The sequence below is a fragment of the Rhipicephalus sanguineus genome, chromosome 10, assembly GCF_013339695.2.
Source record: "Rhipicephalus sanguineus isolate Rsan-2018 chromosome 10, BIME_Rsan_1.4, whole genome shotgun sequence".
NCBI lineage: Eukaryota > Metazoa > Arthropoda > Arachnida > Ixodida > Ixodidae > Rhipicephalus > Rhipicephalus sanguineus.
The window spans coordinates 85519234-85545516 of NC_051185.1; the positions used below are offsets into that span (position 1 = coordinate 85519234).

General features: G+C 47.1%; 1 protein-coding gene across 1 annotated transcript; it reads left to right on the forward strand.

The window, feature by feature from the left end:
* The first annotated feature begins 495 nt into the window (after nucleotides 1–495).
* On the forward strand, nucleotides 496–15415 carry LOC119372204 (uncharacterized). Its single transcript, XM_049420143.1, has 5 exons — nucleotides 496–514; nucleotides 1465–1625; nucleotides 6354–6700; nucleotides 10400–10742; nucleotides 14864–15415. The coding sequence occupies exons 1-5, from the start codon at nucleotides 496–498 to the stop codon at nucleotides 15185–15187; spliced, it is 1194 nt and encodes a 397-aa protein (XP_049276100.1). The 3' UTR covers nucleotides 15188–15415.
* The last annotated feature ends 10868 nt before the right edge of the window (nucleotides 15416–26283 follow it).

The following is a 26283-nucleotide window of genomic DNA, read 5'->3' on the forward strand; positions in this document are numbered from 1 at the left end:
CTTAACCGCGCAATGGCGGGACTTCCGGATGCTGCCCCCCCCCCCCCCCCCCGAGTCAAAACACCAAAAGTGACGTCCTACCACTGGACAAAGTTGGAGTTAAAGGGAATGTTCCTCGCAGCTTTGCATAAGTTTCATTTTCTGCCAGCGTCACCGGTTGGTCAGTGCCACTGGGGTGCCAGTAGCCTATGCCGTGCCGCTTAGAGGTTTTCACTATTTTGTCAGCATCGCTACTGCCGGAGTCGGAGTCAATACGTGCCGCTGTACAAATCGTGTCGTATGTGATGTTTCTGCTCAGGTGGCGGTGGCAGGAAATTTTGCTAATACGCTCCTTAGTGGTATGGACACGCGTGTTATTGCAGAAGCGCGCGTCTCGTCCTACTCTATTGAGTCCAGAAGCATTGGCTATTGTCTACTACCGCCTAGTATCACCCTATTATTGGTAAACGTTAGCTAATAGTAACTATCCGCTGTCAAAAGCGCAGCAGTGTCCCCATGCAACGCAAATACAATGGTTCGTTCACTGCTTTAGCTCGCAAAATGACATTTCAGCCTCAGCTTTTTAACTGAGACAAATGCAAAGTACAACTTTTATGTTTAACAAAGGTAAACACATTCATTTAATGAAATCGCAGGGAGACTAAAACAATCGAGCACGTGGTTTCTATTGTCGTGAAAATAAACAGTGGTTCCCTCCTGGGAACTTGCCAGTGCGTAAGGATACGCATTGGCGTTTTCTATCGCTCCTTGAAATTCGCAACCAACTCTGTGCGTAATCTGTACTAGCCTACTTAAGTCGTCTGCAATGAAATATTTCGGGCCAATATTGTTGGCACACGCTTACCAGTTCACCATTGTATTGAACTCTGTCATTATTTTCCTGCGCTCACCCCGTTTTGCATTACTCGCGTGGATCCGCACACTTGAACACGCCCTTTTTGTCCCGGAGATCTCGCCAATAAATGCCGACTAGTTGAAACGCGCCTGTAAGTCGGAAAGTTACCCCTCTAGTGTCCTGAACAGATACAAGGAGGGTTACGAAGAGGGTTCAACTTAAAGGACGAAGCAGCGAGCCATGAAAATAAAAAAAAAATTAGGTGTATCGTTAAAGGACAAGACGAGCACAGTAGCTCAGTGAACAAACTGATGTTAAGGACATCTTAGTCGATGTCAAAAATATATTTGCATGGACAGGGCATATAGCGTGAACGCAAGATAACCGCTGGTCATTAATGGTAACCGACTAGCTTTCAAGAGAAGGCAAGTGCGTGAGAGACATGCAAAAATTTCGGCTCATTAAGAAGAGTTAGGTTGATAACTTTCGCGCGGATAACGTGGCGACATCAAGCATAGCACCGGGTTTATTCGTGAAACATAGGAGAGGCCTTCGCCCAGCAGTGGGCGTAGTCAAGCTGATAACGATCATGTAATTTACGCCTACCCCGTGTCGGTCTTCTGGTGCAGGGGTGCTGCTCGACCTCACGTTCTACAACTGCTCCCTGGACGCCACGTTCGCTACAGCGGCGGCAAACGCACTCGCCAAAGACTCGCGCCTGAGAACTCTCGAGCTTCAGAACAATCCCATCCCTATCACCGGGTGCACCGAAATGATCGAAGCCTTAAAGGTAAGTCCCGAACGGACTGGATGCTCATTTGCGAAGGTGGGGTGAATGTAAAGGGCTTGTTTTCTTGGGCTAGTTGGAAATAACGTGCGGTTTTTTTCTTGACGCTCTTGAAGACCGACTGGCATTTGATGTTTGAAGGCTACTTTATTTAGTCAAACATTTAGTTGGCAAAAAGGCATCTCAATGCCTTGCATAGTGTCCATCCTGGTCATTAAACCGCACAAGGAGCAGTAATGTATACACATAATTTAACAATAGTAACATAGAAGCAGCCATGTTTATAGAAATTATACTAAACAGCGCATCTCCAAATGAACACTGGTACTTTGAAGCCTGCCTGCAACACTTGGTTCATGACAATAGTGCATTGCAACACTTTTTTTGACTGTACAATGCAAGAAATATGTACAGATACCCAGACTTATGGAGTGCCAGACCATGCAAATACTGAAAGTATTCACTTACTGAATATTCGCAACCAATCTGCTACAACATTTGCTAGAGCACTTCCGTTTGTGCCTTACTGTATGCCTCTCTGTCCTTGTCTTCGTGAAGCGCGGACGAAAAATACAGTATTCGGTGAATGTGTGCCTTCGTGTGTGCTTATGTCAACAAATAAATGGTCGCATGCTTCTGCAGCAGCAGGTGGCCAGTCGCTTGTTCTTTTCAATACAATGAGATAGCGCTGTCCTCAGCACTCTATTGAAATTGCTGAAATATAGAGTAGCGCTTTCGCCTCTGTCTCCTCTCCTAGCAGCCGCAGCAGCGCCGTTAGGTTAGACTTAGGACGCCCGTGTGATTAGACTTATGTGCACTATAAAGAACTTCCTGAGAGGTCGGAATCAATCCAGTCCCATAATACGATGCGAGTCATAATTGTATCAAGGTTTTGCAACGTAAAATCCAAGCAATTATTATTACTGTACACCCCACCCTGGCTTCTCAGGCAAGCCTGTGAACGTATTCCGGTGAGTAGACAAATCTCGGAAAAGAGCCGTATGACTTTTTTTGTACTCACTTACCACTTACGACTTTAAAAGACACGTGACCTCTCTTCGGAGGTTATTGTACTCTCGTCGGAGAGTCGTGGGACACAAAGACGCTTAACGTGGCTATTTAAACAGCACTATACGTGCTGAGGACCCAGTGGAAACAGTAACGCATACTTTCTTGTTCTTGTAGTGTGTCTAGGCTCAGCTAGCATTCAACATTTCGTGATTTGTACGCCAGCGCTCGGGTAACGGGATACGTCTGCGATAGTCGTGCTTACACCTTGACTGAACGCTGATCCCAAGGCACAGAACCCACTCCTTCCATAAGTGTAATATTTTACAGCGAAAGCTGTTATGAGATCATTTCAACGGCCGTTTTTGGTGGCGTAGTTGTCTGCCGCTGCCGCCGCCGCCGCCGGTGTCCGTAACCACTATCGCTCGAAATAAGAAAAAAAAACGAAATAAGAAAAAATTTCCAGGATGGAACGGGGTTCGAACCTGGGTCCTCTGCGTGGGAGGCCAGTGTTGTACCTCAGAGCCATGCCGGTGTTTGGAACTGCCTTGCAAAATGACGCTATACAGGCCTCATGTCCAGAAGGAACCACATTAGCATATGTAATTTAGTGTGGTAGAAGAGTGAAATAACAACCGCGCACCACACAACGTGAATTCTGTAACCAGGCGTCACACAATGCGAATTGCGCAACGAGTGGGCTGTTGGATGCTTCCAACCCACTACAAGGGGCTCTGCAATAATTCTTCATCGTCATCAGCCACAACACCAACAAAGTGCGCATGATGCCTTACATGTTTTAGCGGGTACCACGGCTCTCCGTTGAATGACGAAAAATGGCATAGTGGCTGCTGCCTACTTCACAGAAATTATGATTTATAGCGTAGTGGGTTCCTCGCAAGTGCACTTGCATTGGTTGCCAAGGAAGCCCATGAGCCCATCATCCATTTCCTCAGGGTCTCAACAAAGTTCTTCCCCCCTCTCTCTGTCTCTCTTTCTCACGTCAATGTATGTTATATTGCATGGTGGGAGAGTTAAATAGCGACCGGGCGTCACACAATGCGAATTACGTAAGTGGTGAGCCGTTTAAAGCTTCCAGCCCATTACAAAGAGCTGAGCCACAATTCTTCATCGTCATCAGTCGTCACGTAAGCATTTCAATTTCACAGAACTTATGATGATTTATAGCGTAGTGGGTTCCTCGCATGTGCACTTGCATTGGTTGCCAAGGAAGCCCATAAGCCCATCATCCATTTCCTCAGGGTCTCAATAAAGTTCTTCCCCCTTCTCTCTGTCTCTCTTTCTCACGTCAATGTATGTTATATTGCATGGTGGGAGAGTTAAATAGCAACCGGGCGTCACACAATGCGAAGCCACAATTCTTCATCGCCATCAGTCGTCACGTAAACAAAGTGCACATAATGCCTTACATATGTGTAGCTGGAACCTCGCTTCTGCGCACTAAGACGAATAATCGCGTTGTAGGTGCTTCCCATCTTCACAAATATTGTGATTTATGGCGTAGTGGGGACCTTGCTAGTGTACTTGTATTAGTAGCCCCAAGAGAGTTTAGAACGGGCTCTAGAAATGCTGCTCTTCCAGCATTCGCTGTGACTGTGCTGCGCTTTCCGCGCAGGCCTGGCATTTTTTCCCTGAGAGTATTGTTTCGTTTGTTTCTGTTCCTGCACGATCTGAATGTTTTCGTGCTCGCGCGTTTCTCAACTAAATTCCTCGCTGTGTGCCTGCGTTGTCATGGTCAGGAATTGTCGACAGTGACGTAGTTGAGGAAGCTGCCACCAGATGCCACTACAGAAGCTAAAATTGCTCGCGCGCGCTGGCCTAACCAGCGGCACGCACGTTGAGGCATTGACGCACACTCTTGGTCTCGCTCTCCCGCGCACGTTCCCGAGCACTGCATTAAAGAACTCTCAGCAGCGCGAGCTGTTCCGGCACACCCCCTATAGGAATGTAGAAGCAGATGTTTTGCTTTGGAAACAAGGATAAGATCGACAAAACGACCGAGGCAGTTACATGACTTTAGCTACACAGTAAAGCAGAATATCAAATTAAGGAGCTCTTCCCTACCAATAAAAAACTGCGAGTAGTTTTTGAAACCTCCTCTCTGAGCTTTGTCGTGGAAGTTGAGAGGCCAAAAGAAGTCTAAATTAAGGCAGCTCTCATGGGCTTTGTGGCAAAACCTTCAAATTGCCTGCGAAGGTAGGTGCTCTGAGGCACGTTATTAGAGTTACGCCTATAATTTCCTATTGGTGCTCTAGTATCTGAAGAAGAGCCGTTTTCAAAATCATATGTTCGTGAGACACGATTTTGTGTCCTTCTGATTCAGTTACGGCCCGGCCGCCGCCGAGAGATTGCGCGACAGGTAGATGTCCCGAAATCCTGGCGATGAGCTATCTCTCTACTTCTAACAGTCTATAGCAGCAATCTCCATTTTTTTAAAATATTACTGCAACTACTAAACCAATGCGACGAGGCGTAACTGACTGGCCAGTCATCCTTGAATCGCTTAAGGTAGCGACACAATTGGAGTCCCAAAGTAAAGGATCGTCCTCACTGCAATCGCTTCCGGGCAGATCGGCCGGCAAACACGGCTCGGCATTTTTTTTCTAAACATGTCACGAGGAATATTGGGATTCGCTGATATTGGATTATGTCGATCCTTCTCCCATCATTATTCTTACCCGTATGTCAGTGGATTAGTCGGGATTCGCTTGAGCACTGCATGTTACTGAATTACCCATAACCGCCGAAGGAGGAGTCGACACGGAACTGAAAAGGGGATTGACGCCCTTTTCTGCTATCTCAAATTCTTTCTTGGTGCTTTAATCTTTGTGTACTTCAGGAGCACCCATCAACTATCCCAGCAAGTTTTACTGAGCATCGCATGGTTGCGTCGATCGTTACTCACTTAGTTACTGTGCAATCGCGGGCTTCAACTACTTGCAGTGGATTGACATTTATCACATGTTCTTTGGCCTCTGAAACATGAACAATAATACTGTAGCATCCCAAGGCTCTAGAGCTTTAGAAAACGTAGGTTGCTTTCAGGAAGCAACCTACGTTTAATTGAAGCAAGCGCATTTGCAGGTTTTACTAAATGTCACGTTGAGACAGTCCACATGGCATTAACGGTTTATTTCCCGAATATTCGTGGTTCCGCGATTGTTTCTACGGGTGCGCCTGCTCTTTTTCTGCGTTTATTACGAACAAGCCCATGTTTCGGTCTTTTCTGGGTCATCGATGTTCAAAAAAATTTTAGTGGCTCGCTCTTCAGCGGAAACTTGCTCTTCACTCAAGAAGTCTAATTAAAATTTCAGAAGAGGTTTTTTAGGGGCTAGTTGGTACATAATAGTTGAAATAGCCAGCACTGAAACGTTCACAAAGGCGGCAGACAAGAACTACACAGACGAAGCGCATTTAACAAGTGATGTAGTGAAACGAAAAGACGGAAAGGGGTAGATCAAATGCATAAAAACACAGGGCATTGTGGGAAATCCGCGCCTGAGCAAACATGAATGGCAAGTATGGTAAAACACACGTATTTCTTGTATGCCCTCTTTGTGAAGTTTGCAGCGCTGCCTCTCCGAATCAAAGGAAGTTGATTACTTGTCATCAGTAGACCAAAGCCGTATTCACTTCGGTCATTCTCCCTGTTAGAGGCTGCATGCGTAGAGCACATTCACAATGTCTCATTTCCTCCCACAGGTGAACAAGAGTCTCGCGACGCTCTCCTTTAACGTGACAGGCATGCCTGCCGCCAACCTAATGGCCCCCTTTTTTCAAGCCATCGACGACTGCAACGCCGCCTCTCGCCTGAAGATCAGCTGGGTTCAACCCCGTGGTCCCGACTTTGCCAAGGGCGTCGAAAAGTGCAGGTCTTGCATCGTCATGTGCAGTTTGGACACAAGACGCATGCCGGAAGCCGGCGTCCTCCTGGACACCGTGAGAACCAGTACCAAAAACTTCGCGGCCACCATCGAGTGCAGCGTTATGGCACAGAGACCTGTGTTTCAAAAACTGGTCCAAATCTGCGGTGCGACAAAGTTTCTCAGGTATTTTTCAAGTATTCGCCCTGACTACTCTCGCTTAGTTTAGGCGTCCTTCAAATTAACCTTTTCCCGGTGTGTCGTATCGCGCATGCGGTCGGCGGGGATGAGGTGCACGCAGTGTTTTTTTTTTTTTTTTTTGGTGGCCACAATGCGAGAAGAGCGAACCGAATGACACCAAGCGTCGCAAGTTTGCTAATTATCCCCTAAAAAGTGTGCTCTCAGGGCTCCGGGGGTCTCTACCAGAGCGTCGCAAAAAATTTCGGGGGCCGTGGAGCACCATTGTTGATTTTGGCGATCTCCGACCGATGCGCTGTTCGGACCTAGAAAACGGTTCACTTACTAGTCGCTCACTGTACTGCTGCAACTAAGGGATGCACGTCGTAGTAGGCTAATTCTTTCCAAGGAAAACCAGAGTGCCCCAGAGCGATAGGGGTGGGGTGTAGAAAGCATGATCCTCTTTCCAGTTTTGGTGCCATAGGGCATTTTATGGTGCCTGCAAATGAGTGACTGTGGAGTGGTCCCGGAAAAAAAATGTATTGCCTACTTAGCGCTTGAGAGGCTCGGGCGGCCAACACTCCATCCCTTCGTCCGCATTAGCATACACGCAATTTCACAGCGTTCGAATAATAGCTTGTCACTTGTAAAATTTGCCCCCCAATTTTATAAGTACTCAATTTTAATTCACTACCGAGGTAAGTTAGGCGTATATCACACGGAGTACTAGTGATTGCAAAGACACGATACGATGGCTAAACATTTTATTCGTGGGGCGAATGCTTGAACCATGAATGAGAGAAGAAACGAGCACCAACTACCAATTGTTCATTGACGATCAAAGCTGGAACATAAGTAAACTTCCAAGCATGTGCAGTGGCGCGAAAGCGTGACGTACGGCATCGCATCACGGAAGCTGTCCTTTAAAACAGAACTAAGAACTATATAGCACAACGCGTGCGCCATTTACACAGGTGGACCTTCTCTTTCTAATGTGAAACAATTCTAATACTTCGCTCGTCGTTTGGCCCCTGCTCTTGCCAATAATCGTAAGTTGCGCGAAACGGGGTACTCATGAGCGTGATTTAACAAGTGCTGGAAGGTGCACACAATGAATTTTACAAATGCTATTCATTGTGGGCGTAGCCCGACAAACGTAGACGGAAGAGGAAACACAGCACAGGACAGGCGCTAAACCACACTGATCCACGTGTTACTTTTTCAAACAATGGCTCTGAAGGGTAAAGAAAGAGAGGCCTTTTTACAGAAAGGCAGAGGTCGGCCTGAGCGCTGGTATGCTCTAGCCTGCTACTCTACACGAGGGGAGGGGAAAGTGGAGGAAAAAGAGTGATGAATGACGATGCTGAGCTAGAGAGTGAGTATATATACAGCCCTGTCCAGTCGGCGGCTGTTCTATAGCCGCGCCTTCAGTCCAGTGGCCTGTAGGAAAGCTGTGACCGCTCGTACGACCACAGGTGCACTGCTGGCGTCAGGCCAAGGGCTCAACACAACCTCATCAGTTAATGGCCTATTTAAAATCGTTCAAGTCGCGGAAACCAATTTGTGTCGGTCAAGCGCATATGCTGGGCAGGTAGAAAATGTGTTCGTGTTTCTGGAAAAGAACTTGTTAATTTTAAGGGCTCGTTTTTCTTTGTTATACGTTAATATTGTGTACAACATGTAAAATAACTTAACACGTGGCTCAGTGTGGCGCCTGCCCGGTGGGGTTCTATTTTCTAAGTTTGTCGCTCTACGCCCACAATGAATCCCCACAAACTAGCACAATTTGCAGTTTTGTTAAGCATCATTACTAATCGTATTTTCATGCTCCCTCAGGCGGTCGTTAACACACCATCCCGTTTGTCCCAATTTAGGACTTGCCACAGATCGGGGGAGTTTCGTAGACTCCTTCGGCACAACGCCGAAAAGGCTTCAGGTGCCTCTTTTGGAAACCTCGCTGCCTAGCAAGAGCGGTTCGCTGGCACAACTGAGCCAGTTTATTCGGAGCAGAACGCAGAACAGTAATTCCATACCTAGTGGCCACTTCTACAGGTTACAGCTTTGACCGGGAATGAACAGTAGGCATTTGTTGCTCCTGGTTCTTGTCTGAACTTGGTATGCGTTTCAAGCATTGCGCCAGAAATAGCCTGTTTAGCGAACTTGAGCACGAACTCCACCTGCCACAACTTCGTCTAGGAGACAGGAGTTAGGGCGTGATCACAGGACTAAGTTGTCATTGTTACATGCATACAAGCTAACTTTCTGCCGTTCGAAGCTTCTCCTCAAATCATGTGGATTCCGTGCGGCACATTTTGGCAGGCATGATGCTATTACCTCGGCAAGTAACCACTGTCCAAGCTGTTCATTTATAGTCTTCAGTATTATCTATGTTACATGTTTCGATCATTCGATACTGTCACGCGGTTGTGATTGTGAAGAACCAAGCACTGAAGTCGGTAAAGCTTGTATTATTGACTGGACGAATTTACGCAAGGCAAAAGGAACGCTCAATGTAGTCGGCCACGAAATACGGTCCACGTGATCGTGTGGTGAAATTGTCGTCTGGTGGCTAACAGTGTGCTGTCGAAAGCATAGCGCTGGCCTCTCAATCGGCAAACCAATGCTATCGATAACAGACGGCTTGCCACTAGCTAGTGCAGACGGAACTTTCGCCACGCGCCTGCTTGGTATTTTGTGGCTCACTGGTAACACACGCGCTACAATGGTAGCGGCCAGCACGGTCTTCCATAATCTATTTGATCATCGGTGACACTCCTCTGATTTGTAACATTCCAAAGGAATGTTCTACCAACTCCAAAGATATTGGTAGAACATTCAAATAAATGTAGGCCGTTGTGGAATTTTGCCATCTTCAGCAGCCTCACTTTATTATTTGGCCTTGTCTTTCTGCACATTTATTTCAACATCTTTAATGATCAAGCTAATATCCCTATACGGTAATTGTTTCAAAGGGCGAAATGTGTGCACTGCCGTAAAGTACTTCTGTACCAACAATTCTTGGCACAATCTTCATGCTGTAGGACCTTGACTCTTGCTTTTAATTAACCATTTTCTCTTAAGCAGCAGTGCTCTTTTGTTCACGGACATTTAATCACGCGAACCATAAACCATATCTGGAACCAGGCGCAAGCTGTACAGCATTCTTGATTCAGCATTGAACCTTCGAAGGTTAAATGCTTCCCGCTCCTTCTTAGAAAGGCACTGCTTTTTAAATGGCAAATGCCTTAGTTGGCGGTGTTAGCGTCCTCTTCCTCGAGACTCTGCGAGGCAACCAAAATCTCGGAAGGCACCGTTCAAGACCCCGCGTGACTTTATTCGAGCCAGCGATGACATCGTGTCAGGATGCCCTAATGCGGCAATACTCGCGACTTTACGGTGACGCAACGCGATGACGTAACGACCTTACATAACAAGGTCGTCAACATTTGACATCGTCATTCCGTCAAAGACGGGCCAATTACACAGGCAGCGAAGCCCTAGCTGAGGTGCTCAAAGCTTCGGTGGAGGCTACACGAACATTGAAATCCAGTGAGCACGCCAAAGTATTTTATCTACTCTCTCACGCTGCGGCTCGTCGCGTCTTGCAGAAAGTCTGCTCCCCGATTGAATAACTTGCATTTTTACACATGCACATTTACAAGAGTGTAACATGCTCCTTCTGTCTTTTTTTTTCTCTTCTCGATGCAGTGACCTCACGCTGAGAGTCAATCTGTCGGAAAACGATGGGATAGACCTGATTAGGTCGCTCGAGAGGAACAAAACTGTGCAAGTCCTTACCCTCTCCGAGTTCCTCTTCAGGAAAAGGGCCGTCAGAGCACTCGGCCAACTGGTGACAAACAACCGCCACATCAATGAACTCACCGTTACCATTCGGGAAGGGGCATCGGAGTGGAACCAAATGAAGTCAGCATGTCGTGAACTGAAGGAGGCCATTCTGTCTAACCGCACGCTCACCGTCTTGAATGTGGAGTTGATCACCGTTAACCTGGCCAGCGACTTCGCCATCAAGGACACCCTCCGGCGTAACGTGGTGAGCCTCATTTTCAGCGAAAAACGAACGTTTGCGAGCGTACATTCTGATAAATTTTTAAGGAAAGTACATTGCAAAGGTCGACTCTCAGTATAAATACGCAGCGCGAAAGTCGACGAGCATGGCTTTAAGGAATAGCAGCTGTGGTATTCGAGGCTTTTTTTTCTCGAAATCAACATTATCGGTATTGTGTTTCCCCGCAGTTATGAGAGAGAGAGAGAGAGACGAAAGGAAGGTAGAGAGGCTAACGACACCGTAGTATCCTGGTATGCTATCCTGCACTCGGGTGGTGCCCCGCCACGGTGGTCTAGTGGTTATGGCGCTCGGCTGCTGACCCGAAGGTCGCGGGATCGAATCCCGGCCGCGGCGGCTGCATTTTCGATGGAGGCGAAAATGTTTGAGGCCCGTGTACTTAGATTTAGGTGCACGTTAAAGAACCCCAGGTGGTCGAAATTTCCGGAGCCCTCCACTACGGCGTCTCTCATAATCATATTGTGGTTTTGGGACGTTAAACCCCAGATATTATTATTATTATTATTATTGCACTCGGGTGGGGAAAAGAGATTTAAAATAGGAGAGGGAGAAAAAATAAAAAGTAAGAAACACCCTCGGGACTGCTCTATTCTATACTCCGAGCAGTCGCACGGAACATGCCAATTCGTCTCTTCATCGCCAGAGCTCACAGGGGGCGGTTTCTGCCATCCGTATGTAGAATGCATAGGTAGACGCGACTCCCAACCATAATCTACAAAGAACGGCAGCGTTATCGCAGTGGTGTCTTGATGAAAGTCTAAGGCCAAACGTTGGATCAAGGGAGTGTAATCGTGCATGCGTGATATGACTAATCAGTGTTATGTTGTGTTGACTAGAGAGCATACGGGACTCCAGCAGCGTCTGTCCTAGAGAGCGGTAGGGATAGGTCGTGGTCTTCCGTATGGGCTGGACGGGCAGCTTGATCGGCCCGTTCATTACCGATAATCCCAAAGTAACTAGGTAGTCATTGAAATGTCGCGGCCTTTCTCCGTTATGTGGTCTAACATCTCTGCAGTCTCGAATGCCAACTGGCATAAAGTCGACAGCAGACACTGCAGTGCCGCTCTGAAGTCTTCCAGCTTTTTGTCCTTTGGTCATTAATGAAAACCAGCACTGCGCGAAGAGCTCTTAGCGCTGCTGCCATCGATGTTATTGGACGAGCCATCATGAATTTGATAGTTGTGGTTATCATTATCACGACCACGGCGGTTGGGCTGCTTGGCAGGATGGGGTAGCCGGTGTAGACGTGTAGATTCGTAGCGTTTCTCGTACCACAGCAGTAGTGAGCTGGTTGGAACAGCTGCTGACGTCTTGTTTCTCCTGGATGCCCAGTGTTGTCAGGTTGACGATTGACTGTTTGAGGCACGATGGAGGAATGGAAGGTCTCGACGCAGGCTTGAAGCCAGTTGTAATTGGTTCGCAATGCGCGGTTGCTGTTTACCAAAGAGGAGTTGCATGATCGGTGCCCTGGTGAAGAGGATGGGTGGTGGTGGATAGCCCGGGCAAGATGTCTCGTGTCCTCAGAGCTTCAGCCTCAATGTGGTTCATGAAGTGGTTCTTAGCGATGGCTATAGTCGCCGCTGTTGATGCGCTCTGTTTGCAGGCCTAGACAAATCCAAAGCGTCTGGGCTTGAACACTTTGTAGGATGCGTCGACTTGTTTCGTGTGCATTAGTTATTGCAAGCGGCTTGTACCGCAAGAAACTGAAATAAAGCTCTCTGTACAGCTCTAACATAGCACTGGACAATATTCCCCTAAGTCATCGCAGTAAACGTTTTGCTAGGTCTTCCAAGCGAAGTGACATATCGACCGCGTTTTCAGGAGCGATACGTGAGAACTTCTTGATGCCTCTGTAAATTATGACACGTAGGAACTTGCGTGATCGATACCCTCGTTTACGTCTAAACTTAAGCTTTACCGGTTGTAACGCAATTATTAAACACTAGTTATTCCCGAACAGTTAGAGCTATAGTTCTTCCAGCTATTTCGTCAACAGATTGCCGCGCTTTTTGTTAGTTTTTCAATGCCCCAATAGCTCCCGGTACTACTTTGGCGAAATCTGAATTGTTTGCTTCGCACCTTCGTGTAGTCCGCGAAAAGGGTCGGAACTTCTACGAACCGCAGAAGCGTGATGAGACTTTTTTTCCCTCGTATTCTGCGATGTAGAATGTCTGCAACCCGTGGTATGAAACTGGGTCCTAATAAACCCGGTTCCCCACATGCTATGTTTAAAGGACACTGCAGAAAAATATTCAGTTTGATTATATTGGCTTTTTTACCTGCGGTGAAAGCGATTACCTTTTTCTGGAAGTTCAGTAAACCATTTTTTTTTTCGTGTAAAACAGCCGCCGAAAGTCTCTCGCGCCGCTGCCTAATTTGAAGTGCCCACTTCGATATGAGGACTTGATGTAGCAATCTCAGCTGACGATTTCCGTGAATCGGTGGGCACCTCAGCTCCACGGCTGTAATATGTGGTAACAAGTCGGGTTTATTTTAGTACGTTTTATTCTCAAAATTCAGGGTAATCCACTTTCCATCTGTAGGCCGCAGCCATAATTGAGTGACCGAAGTAGAGGAACTGACGCCACTTATTGCAATAACGCTGGAGGAGACAGAGGGTGCCACAGTAATGTCTAGAGTTTCTCGTTTTCTTGCTTATGCACTTTTTTCTGGCCAGTAATAATTGATTCGTTATTATACAGGTCCGATATTTCAATCTAGGCGAACCTAATTATTCCCGTTAGGATTCGTTTAAGTTCTCAACGTCATTATCGTGCAGTAGAATGAAAGAAATACCCATGATCGCATTTGTTCATGTCACCGAAGGGAAATTTTGACGGTCGCTAGTTCCACAAAGTAGCCTCAGTTGCTATGGCTATCGTTCATGTAAATATATACACACACCACCGATAGCGAAGTCGGCTACCAGTTGCCTTCTAGGATGAACACTACCTTTAGCCGTTCCTGGAGAGAGCGAGCAGAAAACGGGACTAGTGTGTAGACGAGTATAATCCAGCAGTTGTTGAGTAATCAGGCTTGTGATCCCCATACACTGTTTCACTATTCAACAAGAATTAATTTTGGTGCTGTTCAAATATCAGCTTAGTGGAATTAGTTAACATTGCCTAAATATACCCTTGGATATGCTAGGTTTTTTCTTCATAAATACGCTTGTCCATGAAAATGATATTCCTTCACGTTCACTTGTTTGAACTTGTCATGGTGGGAAATGACACGCACTGTTTGAAATCAACAGCCTGAACGCGCCCACTGCAGGCCACAGGCCTCGCCCTTGTTTCTCCAATTGACCCTGTGCTTGCTTGCGAATTGATCTCATCTGTCCAGTCCCCCCCCCCCCTAGAATCTCTCCCTGGCGCGCTTGCCTTCTCTTAAATCCAGTCGGTCACTCTTAATGACCAGCTGATATCTTGCATTCATGCTACGTGCCCTGCCCATGATTTTGACAAAGAAATCTAACACGCAATTGTTCTGTAACCCACTATGTCGTCCTCTTGTCCCTTAATGTTTCCCTTATTACTACTATCCGAGATAACATTTGAGCATCGTTGTCAAGTTGAAGAACGATCCAAGCACAGAGAACACATTCCCACCCTTACGCTTGGTTCCTCAGTTAAGTATAGCAGAACTTGCCATGGAAGCAACATAAAAGTTTGTTGGTATAAGGTAATATGTAGTTACTGCAGGATCCTGATGAAAGAACGCATTGCTGTTGTGCTATATCCATCTTTTTGTCGTGACAAAGTGCACTGCGTCGCGTGTGTGTCGTTACAACAGAGCTGTAGTACAAGGGATGTTTGTTGTACCACAGGAAAATGCTGTAAGAAAATGCCACGAATTGGCGCACGCACCAGAAATGTCCCTGAAATACAAGATATTTTTCGTAGCGCTACAGCAGGTCTGACAGAACAGGGCTAGAACAGAGCGTCGCGATAGAGAAGGTAAAACCATGCCATGTCTCAAAATGCAAGACCTCATAAATTTCTCTTGTGTTGTTCAACTGGGATCTCCATAGGCAAAGTAAAAGCGTGCTTCTGTTCAGGCGAGTTCAACTACTTTTCTGAACGCAGATGTATGTCAACGAGGCGGTCTATTTCGTCAAGGGTTCCAACGAAAGGAGTCACGCCGCAGCCTTTGAAGCTCTGAAGAAATCGTATTCGCTGAAGAAGGCGGTGAAGCGGACCTTCAGTATGACTGACGATCAAGCGCTGGCAAAGATAGAAGATGCACATAAACGGTTCGCTGCCAACTTCTTCATGCTAACCGGTGTCGTCAAGGAACGAGTGCGCTGTGAACCGAACCCCAACGGGCTAGCCACACTCGAAGAGTGCGACGTGAGAGTACTCACACACCTTTGCCGCTTTATAAACCTGAACGATGTGCTGCAGGTTTGAATCTCCAAAGGATGGACAGTTTCCAATTGCACTTTGCTGTTAGCATGTTAATCTTAGCCTCCTTATGTTCAAATTATACTACTGTTGCGTCTGATGCGCTTACTAGGTGTCTTTTGCGGCCATGGAGAGTTTCACCGCGTAAACTATCCGAAGTGGCCAAGATTTCCTCGTAACCAAATTCACTTCATTCCCGCAGTTTTGTATTGAATAAATCTTTTGGAATCTCTACATGGTTGTGGACATTTTTATTCCTACGGCATTATGGGACAACTGCAAGAATCTGTCGGTACGTAGTTGAATTTCCATTGGCTTCTACATGCACAACCACGAAGCGCAAGCCTTCTTCTGAAACTTTTACGCGAAAATATACGCGGGTCTCGGCCATCATTCAGCACACCTCACCGGGTATATTATGTCTTGTACTGACATTTACGATACTAACTGCACTGGCTTTTTTGTGGCAGTGTTAATTTCGAGTGCACTTTCATTTGATAAATGTCCAAACTCTTCGCATTTTTCATTCCCGTGAACCAAGATGAGTCGTAACAAATGAGCCGCGGAGGCCACATCATAGGCGCCTGGTTCGTAGAAATGTGTGCTGGATTGGAACATTTTCTCTAATCCTCATGACGTCTGGTTAGCGAAACAGACTTATGGACTTTTCTATGAAAAATAAGAACGCGAAATAAAAAGGTATTTATTTAAACAACCCGAACCGCACAATGCATTTCAACATGCATCTAACGAACTTTCTCACGCTATAACCAAGCCAGTTTTTTTATGATAGGGAAACTCTACTACATGTGTGTTGTCAACGACATGAACCATTGGTGACTGTTGGATACCATTGCACATCTGTCATCTCGGGTAAATAAACCTGACAAGTTTGTTACGGAAGTAGCTGAGCAAGTTTTTGCTGAAATTGTCGTTTGCGATTAACAGGTAGTTGTTTCACATATGGCCCCTAATGACGTATAAGTGCACATATGGAATGTCATAACGGAAAACAGTTTTATTCACGGGCGAGACAATAATCATGACTTACGAAGGACGTTTATTTCCCCCAACAATAATATGTAGGTGCAATGTGCGAATAATTTATAGCAGTGTTTTCATATATTACCAAAAGCCTTATTCTATTGCGCCCTCTGAGAGAGACCCACGCCGCTACCATGCAGTGCCGCTGCAGCCCCTGTGGTATATGGGAAGGTGCGCTTGTAATATACGTCTCGACGACACGCCCCTTAACGTGTTTTCGTGTTGCCCACTCGCATGCATTCTCTGCATTATAGTGGCGTGATTTTAATTTTTGGTGTGCTTGGAGTTGGCGATGTGCGGCGTTTCATCATAGGTGAACACGTTGAGTCCGGTGTCCAACGGTAACGGGACAATGCGGATAACATTGAACGCCGAGCGCTTGCCTCGGGCGGTTGTACGCCTAGCGATCTGTCTTCTAGATAAGAAACCGGGGCAACGCTTTGAAGCGCTGGCTAGATTCACCTGAATCACTATTCCTGCAGACTGGTTTCCTGCATGAACACGCTGTGCTTACAAATATTCCTGCTGTCGGTGAGCACATGACTAAGTTATCTATCACGCTATGATTCGCGTGCCCGTGCACGTTACAGGTAACGTAATATAATTTATCGGGGCATAAGGGAAGACATAGTATGCGCAGTGTCCGGTGCACTTTTTGTGTTTATTACCACACTCGGTGCTTATTGCCTGCAGCGTAACGAAATAGAGTTACGTGACAGCTGAATAAAACAGTAATGTCATAATTTTGGCGAGACTAGGGGTCATTTCTTCTTGTTAGAACGGAAGCACATAAGCAATGTGCAGTTTAAGAAACCTGCGTTTGCGTATAAGATGGATGGGACCGCTGATTATAGGTGCGGGTGGCTCCGTCGCGCGAAAGGCGCACGGATGGGTGCCAAGTGGGGAGGGGCGGAAAATTGAATGGCTCCGGCAGCGAGTTCGTATATTGACCTGCTGGACGTGGCCGCGTGCAGTCGTGCGCGCCGCATCATTAGAGGTGATCAGCAGGTGATTCATACCTTTGTACGTATTGTGCACTCATCGCAAAGCTCGCGCTCAACAGCACAAAGGTCAGTTCGCTTGCTGCTGCGGCCGCGTTTTGTTACATCATCATTTTTTTTCTCAATTGTTCGAGGCCGCGTGCTAAAGGAGTAAGGTGTTTGAAAACACGCCAATTTGTTGCAATCGCATCCACTGCTTCGTCCTGGCGGCGAAACTGTGACGGGCTGTTGTATGCTGTTGTCTGTCCTCTCATGTTTGGCGTTAGGCAGGCAAAGCCATGTGTAGCATTGCCATGTAGAATACAGCATAGCATAGTATATATAGCATAGCAAGGGAGCGAGGAAGGGAAGCGAGGGCAAGGAGTGATGGAGATGAGGATAGAAAGGAGAGGAGAGGGTAAATCATCGCATAGCCATGTATAATACAGTATAGTCAGGTGTGGTATAGTATAGCAATGGGCGGGAAAGGGATGTGAAAGTAATGAGGTGAGAAGACAAAGCATAGCACAGGCATGTTGAGCGACACGCAGGAAAAACCATGTAAAGCATAGTCCTGTATAACATAGTATGTCAAGTGAGTGAGAAAAGGAAGTGAGGGTGAGAAAGAAGGAAAGAAGGAGGAGAGGTTAAAGCATAGCATAGCCGCGTATAGTGTAAGCAAGGGGCGGGAAGAGGAATTCAGGGTAAGGAGGAGATAAAGGAGGGGAGAGGGTGTCGCTGCGTTACAAATGCAGGTTTTATTTCTTGTCAAGGACGCCTGGCTGGCTGGAGGCTTGGAACGTCAGCGCGCGCTTGCGCGTGAACGCCAGCGTCACCGATGGGCAGGCGAATCACTGCTCCAGAATTCGTGCACCTTTCATGCTGAGTGCATTTTTTTTGTTAGGCCGACTCACTAGACAACTCCGAGTAGCACTGTTTCCTCATAATAAAGAAATGCAAACAATCATCTTGTTTATTGAAAAATGGTGTGAGCACAGACTTGGATGTTGCCGGAAGAAAAGTTGGTGGTGTGCAAGTGAGCGACCGTATATATGCGCGAAGTCTTAATGTTCAGCGTATCGAGCCCACGAATTGCATTTATAAATATGTAAGAACAAGAACAAATAATCAGGTATACATAGTTATTTTCAATCATGACGCCTGATATGTTTGTCTGGGGCTCACGTTTGAAAAATCTGCTTGGTCTTCTATACAGTCCAATACATTTACTCAGGATTACCTGCCCCATCACTATTTAATGTGCGGGCCCATGATCATGCAGGTTTATGGCGATAATGACGGCTGAAGATCGCCGATGTTACATTTAAAGAACAGTTTAGTTCCCGCCTCTACCCCGGGAAACCACGGGCGAATGGCAGGCTGTTGTGAGAAGCGCTTCATTGCTTAATTTTCATTTGCTCAACCACTGCGAAGCTTGTTTTCTGCCGCACTCGTCGACTGGGTGGGTGGGGCCACTGCGGTGAGACTGGCCCCTCCCCCTCTCCTCTGGTGGGGAACACTACGCACGCCTGCGGGTAACATCATGGTAAACAGCAAAGAAATCGGCACGTACGGAACACACTGTATATGGAGAATTACAATAAGGACCGGTGCTGAAGTAACAGCTGCTCAGACAGACTATTTGAAAAGAATGAGAAAATAAATACGAAATAGTCCATCTGCGTGTGCAACCTAAGGCTACTAGTTTATACAACGTCCTCTGGCCGTCTGACAGACTGTCTCGGTCCACTTTACCATTGCACTGCACATAAAAAGCCAGCAGACTAACACAAGAGGACATCTACGCGGCCCTCTGCGTTAAAATGTACCCAGAGGGTACCACGTCAAATGACTGCACGGAGTTCCAAGTACTGAAGAAGATGCAGCTCGTCCATTGGGACGGCACACTATTCCAAGTAAGCGTGAAAATAAAAACGCAGCAGACTTTTCTAAGAGCGTATTAAAAAGCCTTCACCCACACGCGACAAGGTACAGGTGCGTGCAAAAGTATACGGACCACGGGATCGCGTGGCAGAATGCATCGACGCGCCATCTACCGACGCTGCGCCTGCTGTCGAGAGCACCACTGAAGCAGCGGTGCGCATGCGCGTCCCTACATATCAGATGGCCTCTCATGTCGCTCTGTCGGACGTGGTTATGACACTCGTAGACAAAACGTCAACTGGGTGTCGCTTTCGTTGACCCATCTAATCTGCGCCGTTGTTTTACGAAGCGGCTGCGGCGGGGCCGGCTCAAGCGCCGTGCGCGCGTCGCTTTTTACACCGGTCAATCAGCCTAACAAAGCATCGTAGAACCTAGTGAAGCTAAGCATACATGATTAAGTTTCTCAACCCAGCTCGTCTTTGTCGCTTTAAGCCATGTTAAGCTTAGATGTGCCTTGTTAAGTCAAAGTAAGTGTAGCCGAAACTGATTAAACCTAGTTGAGCATGGTATCTCGTAATAAAGCCAAGCATGAGTAAGTTCATTTAAGCAAATCCTAATTAAGCTTAGCCCAGCTTGCCGTTTTCATGTTAGTCCAAGTTGACCTTACATGAACGCAGTTGAGTCAAGGAAAGTATAGGGAAATCTAATTAAGCGTAGTTTATCATGGTTTCGCCCGATATAGCCAAGCACATTAAGCATAAACAAGGCAAGCCTACTTGTGACCAGGTAAGCCAAGTCGAATCAGCCCAATGAAGCCAAGCTCAGGATGATTACCCTTGACCAAGCTGAGGCTAATTAGAATCATTAAAGCCTAATTAGCGTTAATTATGCCACTAATTAGGCTTATATCAAACCAAGCACACCCTAGATACTCGAATTTCACGTGACCTATTTCCTCAACGTTAATTAAGCTAATTAACCTAATTAAGTGGTGTCAAGACACGCAGAGATGAATCTGATTAGGCATGGTTGAGCATGGCACTTCGAAATTAAATCAGAGCGTAATTAGCTTTAATTAAGCAAATCAAATTAATCGTGTTATTTACAAGCAATCGAAGCTGATTCCCTGTGAGCCCCTTGCAGCCAAGCTCAGGAGCATTACCGCTGACCAAGCTGAAGCTAATAAAACTCAGTTAATCCTAAGTAGTGTTAATTAGGAAAAGGTTCAATTACGTTTCCCTGTGTTCTGGGCGATCGAACCAAGCTCACCCGCGACACTCGTGTCATGTTAAACTAATTAAGTTAATTAGTTTAATTAACGTTGAGGAAATAGGCCACGTGAAACTCGAGTATCTAGGGTGTGCTTGGTTTGATATAAGCCTAATTAGTGCCATAATTAACGCTAATTAGGCTTTAATGATTCTAATTAGCCTCAGCTTGGTCAAGGGTAATCATCCTGAGCTTGGCTTCATTGGGCTGATTCGACTTGGCTTAACTGGTCACAAGTAGGCTTGCCTTGTTTATGCTTAATATGCTTGGCTATGTCGGGTGAAACCATGATAAACTACGCTTAATTAGATTTGCCTATACTTTCCTCGACTCAACTGCGTTCAATATAAGGTCAACTTGGACTAACATGAAAACGGCAAGCTGGGCTAAGCTTAATTAGGATTTGCTTAAATGAACTTACTCATGCTTGGCTTTATTACGAGATACCATGCTCAACTAGATTTAATCAGTTTCGGCTACACTTACTTTGGCTTAACAAGGCACATCTAAGCTTAACATGGCTTAAAGCGACAAAGACGAGCTGGGTTGAGAAACTTAATCATGTATGCTTAGCTTCACCAGGTTCTACGATGCTTAGTTAGGCTGATTGACCGGTGTAAAAAGCGACGCGCGCACGGCGCTTGAGCCGGCCCCGCCGCAGCCGCTTCGTAAAACAACGGCGCAGATTAGATGGAGCAACGAAAGCGACTCCCAGATGACGTTTTGTCTACTAGTGCCATAACCACGTCAGACAGAGCGACATGAGAGGCCATCTGATATGTAGGGACGCGCATGCGCACCGCTGCTTCAGTGGCGCTCTCGACCAACGTTACTAGAACAAACTCAGTTTAAAAGCTCCGCCGGAGAGGTGGTCCGCGTGGCGGTCGTGAGAACTAGTGGCGCTGCAGTCACGTCTAGCTCCCGCGGCTGGCGCTTGTTGTGATCGGCGCCGCCGATGTACGAGCGCACGTGGGTTACAGCGTCGTCTGCGCTTTGTTAGCTCGTCATTTTTGCGACTGTTCTTGACGAGGCTTAGCGTCTTGTACGAAGACACGTGCATGATGTACGAAGCGTAACGAGGGCGAACAGATTCACAGTGCGGTATGCGGACTTGCTTTGCGCCGGGCTGCAAGAGCGGCTACCGCAACGACGACTCCGCTTCACGACACTTCTTCGGACCTGCAAAAGACCCTACGCCATTCTAGCTTTGCATCGCAAAGATAAAAAGCTTACTGCGAAATGCAAGGTCTGTGACGTTCATTTTGAGAGTGACGGCATTGTAAAGCACTATCGTCGTGTCGTTGCGGGACAAGAAGTTTTGATCCCACGTGGAAAATGGGAACTCGCGCCAGGTGCCGTGCCGCGCTTGTCCCCAGTACTTCCACACCACATTTCAAAGCCAAAATGTTCGGGATTTAGGCGCAAATCCCCCCCAAAACGCACGGCGTCCCGCGAAAGCTCAGTGCCCAATTTGGAGGAGCCGCCAGAAATAGAACAGCAAAACGAAAGGCAGGCGATTACCTATATACGCTACCGAGACTGAGAGTTGCATCACACTGACATTCGATTAGTTGTCAGCTGTCGCTATGCCTTCAAAGCAGTGGATTTTTGAGAGGTTTTACGACGAGGTATTGAACAAAATGTGCGGAATATTTTACACTCGCCGGCTCAGCGGAAAAATTTGACACGGCACACATAGAAAAGACGAGGACCAGCGCTGGTCCTCGTCATTTCTATGTGTACCGTGTCAAATTTTTTTGCGCTGAGCAGTTTAATAATGGAATACCAACTAGCCCAATCCCACACTTTGCTTCGGGAACGGAGACTTATTGTGTAAAAGATAATTGTAGTTGACGAGCAGTTTAACTGCGAAGTGAACGGCTACAGCACGAAACGCAAACGGCTGTCGTACAGTGTAAAGTTCTGCGGGCATGTAACATGTGCTCGGTACGGTACGGTACGGAGAACTTTATTTAAAGATCCGGAGAAGTGCCACCCCTTAGGGTGACACCGCGGGCCCCTCCCACGTGGGGACAGTTAGACCTAGCCTAACCGCCGCATCGCAAGCTCTCTGGACAGCCCAAAGTTTTTTTTTTTTTTTTTATCTGGGGTTTAACGTCCCAAAACCACGATATGATTATGAGAGACGCCGTAGTGGAGGGCTCCGGAAATTTCGACCACCTGGGGTTCTTTAACGTGCACCTAAATCTAAGTACACGGGCCTCAAACATTTTCGCCTCCATCGAAAACGCAGCCGCCGCGGCCGGGATTCGATCGCGCGACCTGCGGGTCAGCAGTTGAGCGCCATAACCACTAGACCACCGTGGCGGGGCGTGGACAGCCCAAAGTTGATGCTGATATTCCGAGCTCTTGAGGGCGAAGTTGAATACTGACGACTCTTCTAGCGACAGAGTACGCGCGAATAACTGCTCGATGCCCATCATGGCCGATCTGTTCGAATTGTTTAAGCACCGTAGAAGGATGCGACGTAGAAAGATGAGACACCGAAAATACAACTATCCACTGAAAAAATTGCTCAGAGACGACATCTATTCAATGTAATTGCACACAGCGATTTCATTTCCCGAGTTCTCGCAAAATTCTCCGATTTTGGGTCAGTATTCCTTCACCAGTCGCGAAAACGTGTCGCGTAAACATTCCAAAGCATTGGTGATGTTTTTCGAGAAAGTTTTTTTCAATAAATTGTAGAAACATGAGTACTGTTTTTCTAGAACCTTTTTGTATCTCGAGTAAGTATGCTTCTTTGTGCACTATAACGGCTTTTACAAACGTGTTGGGTTGTTCTTGGTCTAGATAAGACGGCAGCGGCTAAAATTGTGGTGGTAGTTATAAAAATTACTCTGAAAACCCTCATTCGCTTAGAAACTCCTATGCCTGGAAGTTAAGCGCAATGTAGACAGCTCAAATATTGTCACAGGGTCGTGACGTCGACGAAGGCAGCAGTCAGCAGGTCCCAGATTTTATTTGGCCGAACTTGTGGCCGGGAAACTGAAAGTCAAACTACAGCAATACACTGATAGCGGCGAACAGAGCGTCGACCGTCGATCAACTGACAAGCGGTCAAGCGCGTCGGCTTTTATACAGGCGCTATCGAACTTTCAAGCAATATCGCTGGTGGTGGCGTTATCTCTCGGCAAAGCTGGAACATTCGCGTGCAGCGCGCAATCTCACCAAAACGATCTATTACAATCGCGAAGCTTCTCGAACAGTGTTTCGCGGACAGCGTCGAGCGTTGATAACCGTCCTTGCTGGTCAAACCCGAATACATCAAAATAAAACAAGAAGTGGGCGTGGCAATATAAATCGAACATCGATTCTTAGCCAATCAAAGAACAACGCACGCGGGCCAATGCATGCAGACGACCTTATGCATATCCACCTAAATATCCACCTAACTAGTACAATAAGAAAGTTGCCGCGCAGTTGCCGCGAGCAGCTGCGCGGCGGACCGCAGCCGTGGCAGCAGACGACGCGCCGATAGTGGCGCAAGACGGAACTGCAGCGCCGCTAGTTCTCGCGACCGCCGTTCGGACCACCCTCCTCCGCTGGCGGAGATACGGAGCTTTGAAACTGAGTTTGTTCTAGTAACGTTGCTCTCGACAGCAGGCGCAGCGTCGGTAGATGGCGCGTCGATGCATTCTGCCACGCGATCCCGTGGTCCGTATACTTTTGCACGCGCCTGTACATGAGTCAAACACTTTCGAAACACTATTGACGCACTGTTAGCGCAATCGCCCTCAGCAACGATTTAGTTCAACGGACCCCATGCCCCTTTCGATGTAATATTGTCCCGTGGTCGTGACGTTGACGAAGGCAGCAGTCAGCGTGTTCAAGACTAAACTTTTAATTTTGCCGAACCTGTGCCCGGAAAATGAAAATAACAACGTGCAAGCGATTCGCACTCTAGACTGATATTGGCGAAACCGGGCGTCTGCCGTCGAGTAATCTGACAAGCGGTAAACAAGCGTCGGATTTTATATATGTTCAATAGAAGATTGAAGCGTTACCGCTTGGTGGCGGCGTAAGCTCTCGAATGCACAAGACTATTCGTGTCCTGCGCGCAAGCTTAACGGAGTGATATTAAACAATCGCGAAGCTTCTGAAACATTGCGGCGGGGTCTGCACCGAGCGATGCAGTCTTTCCGGGTGAAATCCGAATACATCAAAATAACACGAGCGGCAATATGTCATAGCGCAGATTTCCGATGCCGACCATAAGTTCGATTCGAGTACTCTAAGTCATCGTGGATGACATGGCCACACCATAGCGAAAACGAAGCTGCTATTTCTAGCGAGGCTTGAATGCATCCCCGTGCATGCGCACGGACCATGAATACATGGCCATATGCGAAGATCACGAGGCTGCTAGGCGCCACAGCAAGCAAGAATTTTAGCCAAGTCCTCCGGCCAATCGCATAAGGCACGGCTGCGAAAATGTGCTGCCAGAAAAACGAAGTAGGAGCCTCGCTCACACTCGCAATATCTGAGGTTGTACGCACCAAAAGACACGATATGACTATAACACAAGCCGAAGTGGAGGCTTCCGGAAATTTCGACCGTCTGGCCTTCTTTAACATGCTTCTAGCATTTCGCCTACATCGAAATTTCGGCCACCGCGGCGTTTGTTCATGCTTGTGCGTTTCAGAATTTGAAGCGTCAAACAAGAGCGGCAGTGTTTCATCAAACCTGCGTCTCACCGCGGTACCACAGCGTCTCGAGTGCGAGAAACAGGCCGCTAGGCATAATGATCGCGTCCTCGCTTTGGCTGACAAAATAGTGCAAATGACGCCGACGCCGTAACTTTTATGAGTTTTCCTGGCGAGATGAGAATCGAACTGAGAAAATAATTTGGAGCAATACTTGACAGCCAGCAAACAGTAATCCATCAACTAATGAAAACGTGCCATGTACTGTGCACATCACGCACGTAAAAAATTCCAGGTTTTTTAAGACGGTAATGCCCCGCCATTGCATGCCTTATTATATTATAAATTGGTGGCGTAAACCGCATAATTGTGCTTTAACAAGGTCGAGTTTCTGAACAACTGTGAGGACACGTTATAGCAGTCTTGGGACGTTCTTACAGTAATTTTAAGAGTAAGTCGACCCCTTTTCCGATGAGGAAGCAGGTCCGCGCCTATCTATTTCGCATGTGCGTGTGCCTCTATAATTCGGTGAATAAATTGCGACAACGAACAGAACAGCGCATCGGTGCACATTTGTAGATAACGATAGATAAGGTTAACGACTGAGATGTGCACTGAGTCGATGCAAAGTGCAGTTGACCAACGCTTTAATAGCACCACGCTTGCGTCCACTAGCCGGCCGGCGAACGCCTTCTAATTGCGCGAATTGACGAGGCCATTAAGAGGAGCGCATGCGCACCAGGTTTCTTCGACGCGTTTGTCTAATTAATCTACTTCGTCCTTCCGAAAGGCGGCGCACCGCCCCCTTCTCGGTCACTTTAGTGCCAGCTTCCCTGCTTATCGCAGATGGCTGTGCCCATTACTAATAAGTCGGGAAGCTGGCGCCGTGTCATTCGCGCCAGTGGCCATGTCTTGTTGGTAGTCCAGCATACGAAACCTGCGCCACGGTAGAACTGCGTGCGCACGCGCTACTCGCTTATCTCATTTCTTGGTGCCGTTAGGAAGAGTTTACCTACTGCCGGTTCACTCGACGCTAGCGCGGTGCTGCGGAAGCATATGAGTGAGACTGCCAAAACATATCTGCGAAAGAACCGAATATTATGCAGACGACTGCTCGGGGCATGCAGCTGTTCCTCAGCATGCGGATTTGCATCATGGTGAAGTTGACGCTAAAGTCGTGTGTCGTTTGAGCTTGTACAGCCCAGACGACTCGTTTCAAAGGATGCTAAATGGTATCATTTAGCACATTTTGAAGAGG

Excerpts from the sequence above, each read along its gene's own strand:
- LOC119372204 (XM_049420143.1), top strand. Across the intron at positions 1,626-6,353 it reads AAATGATCGAAGCCTTAAAG|GTGAACAAGAGTCTCGCGAC; the intron begins GTAAGTCCCGAA and ends TTCCTCCCACAG. Across the intron at positions 6,701-10,399 it reads GGTGCGACAAAGTTTCTCAG|TGACCTCACGCTGAGAGTCA; the intron begins GTATTTTTCAAG and ends TTCTCGATGCAG.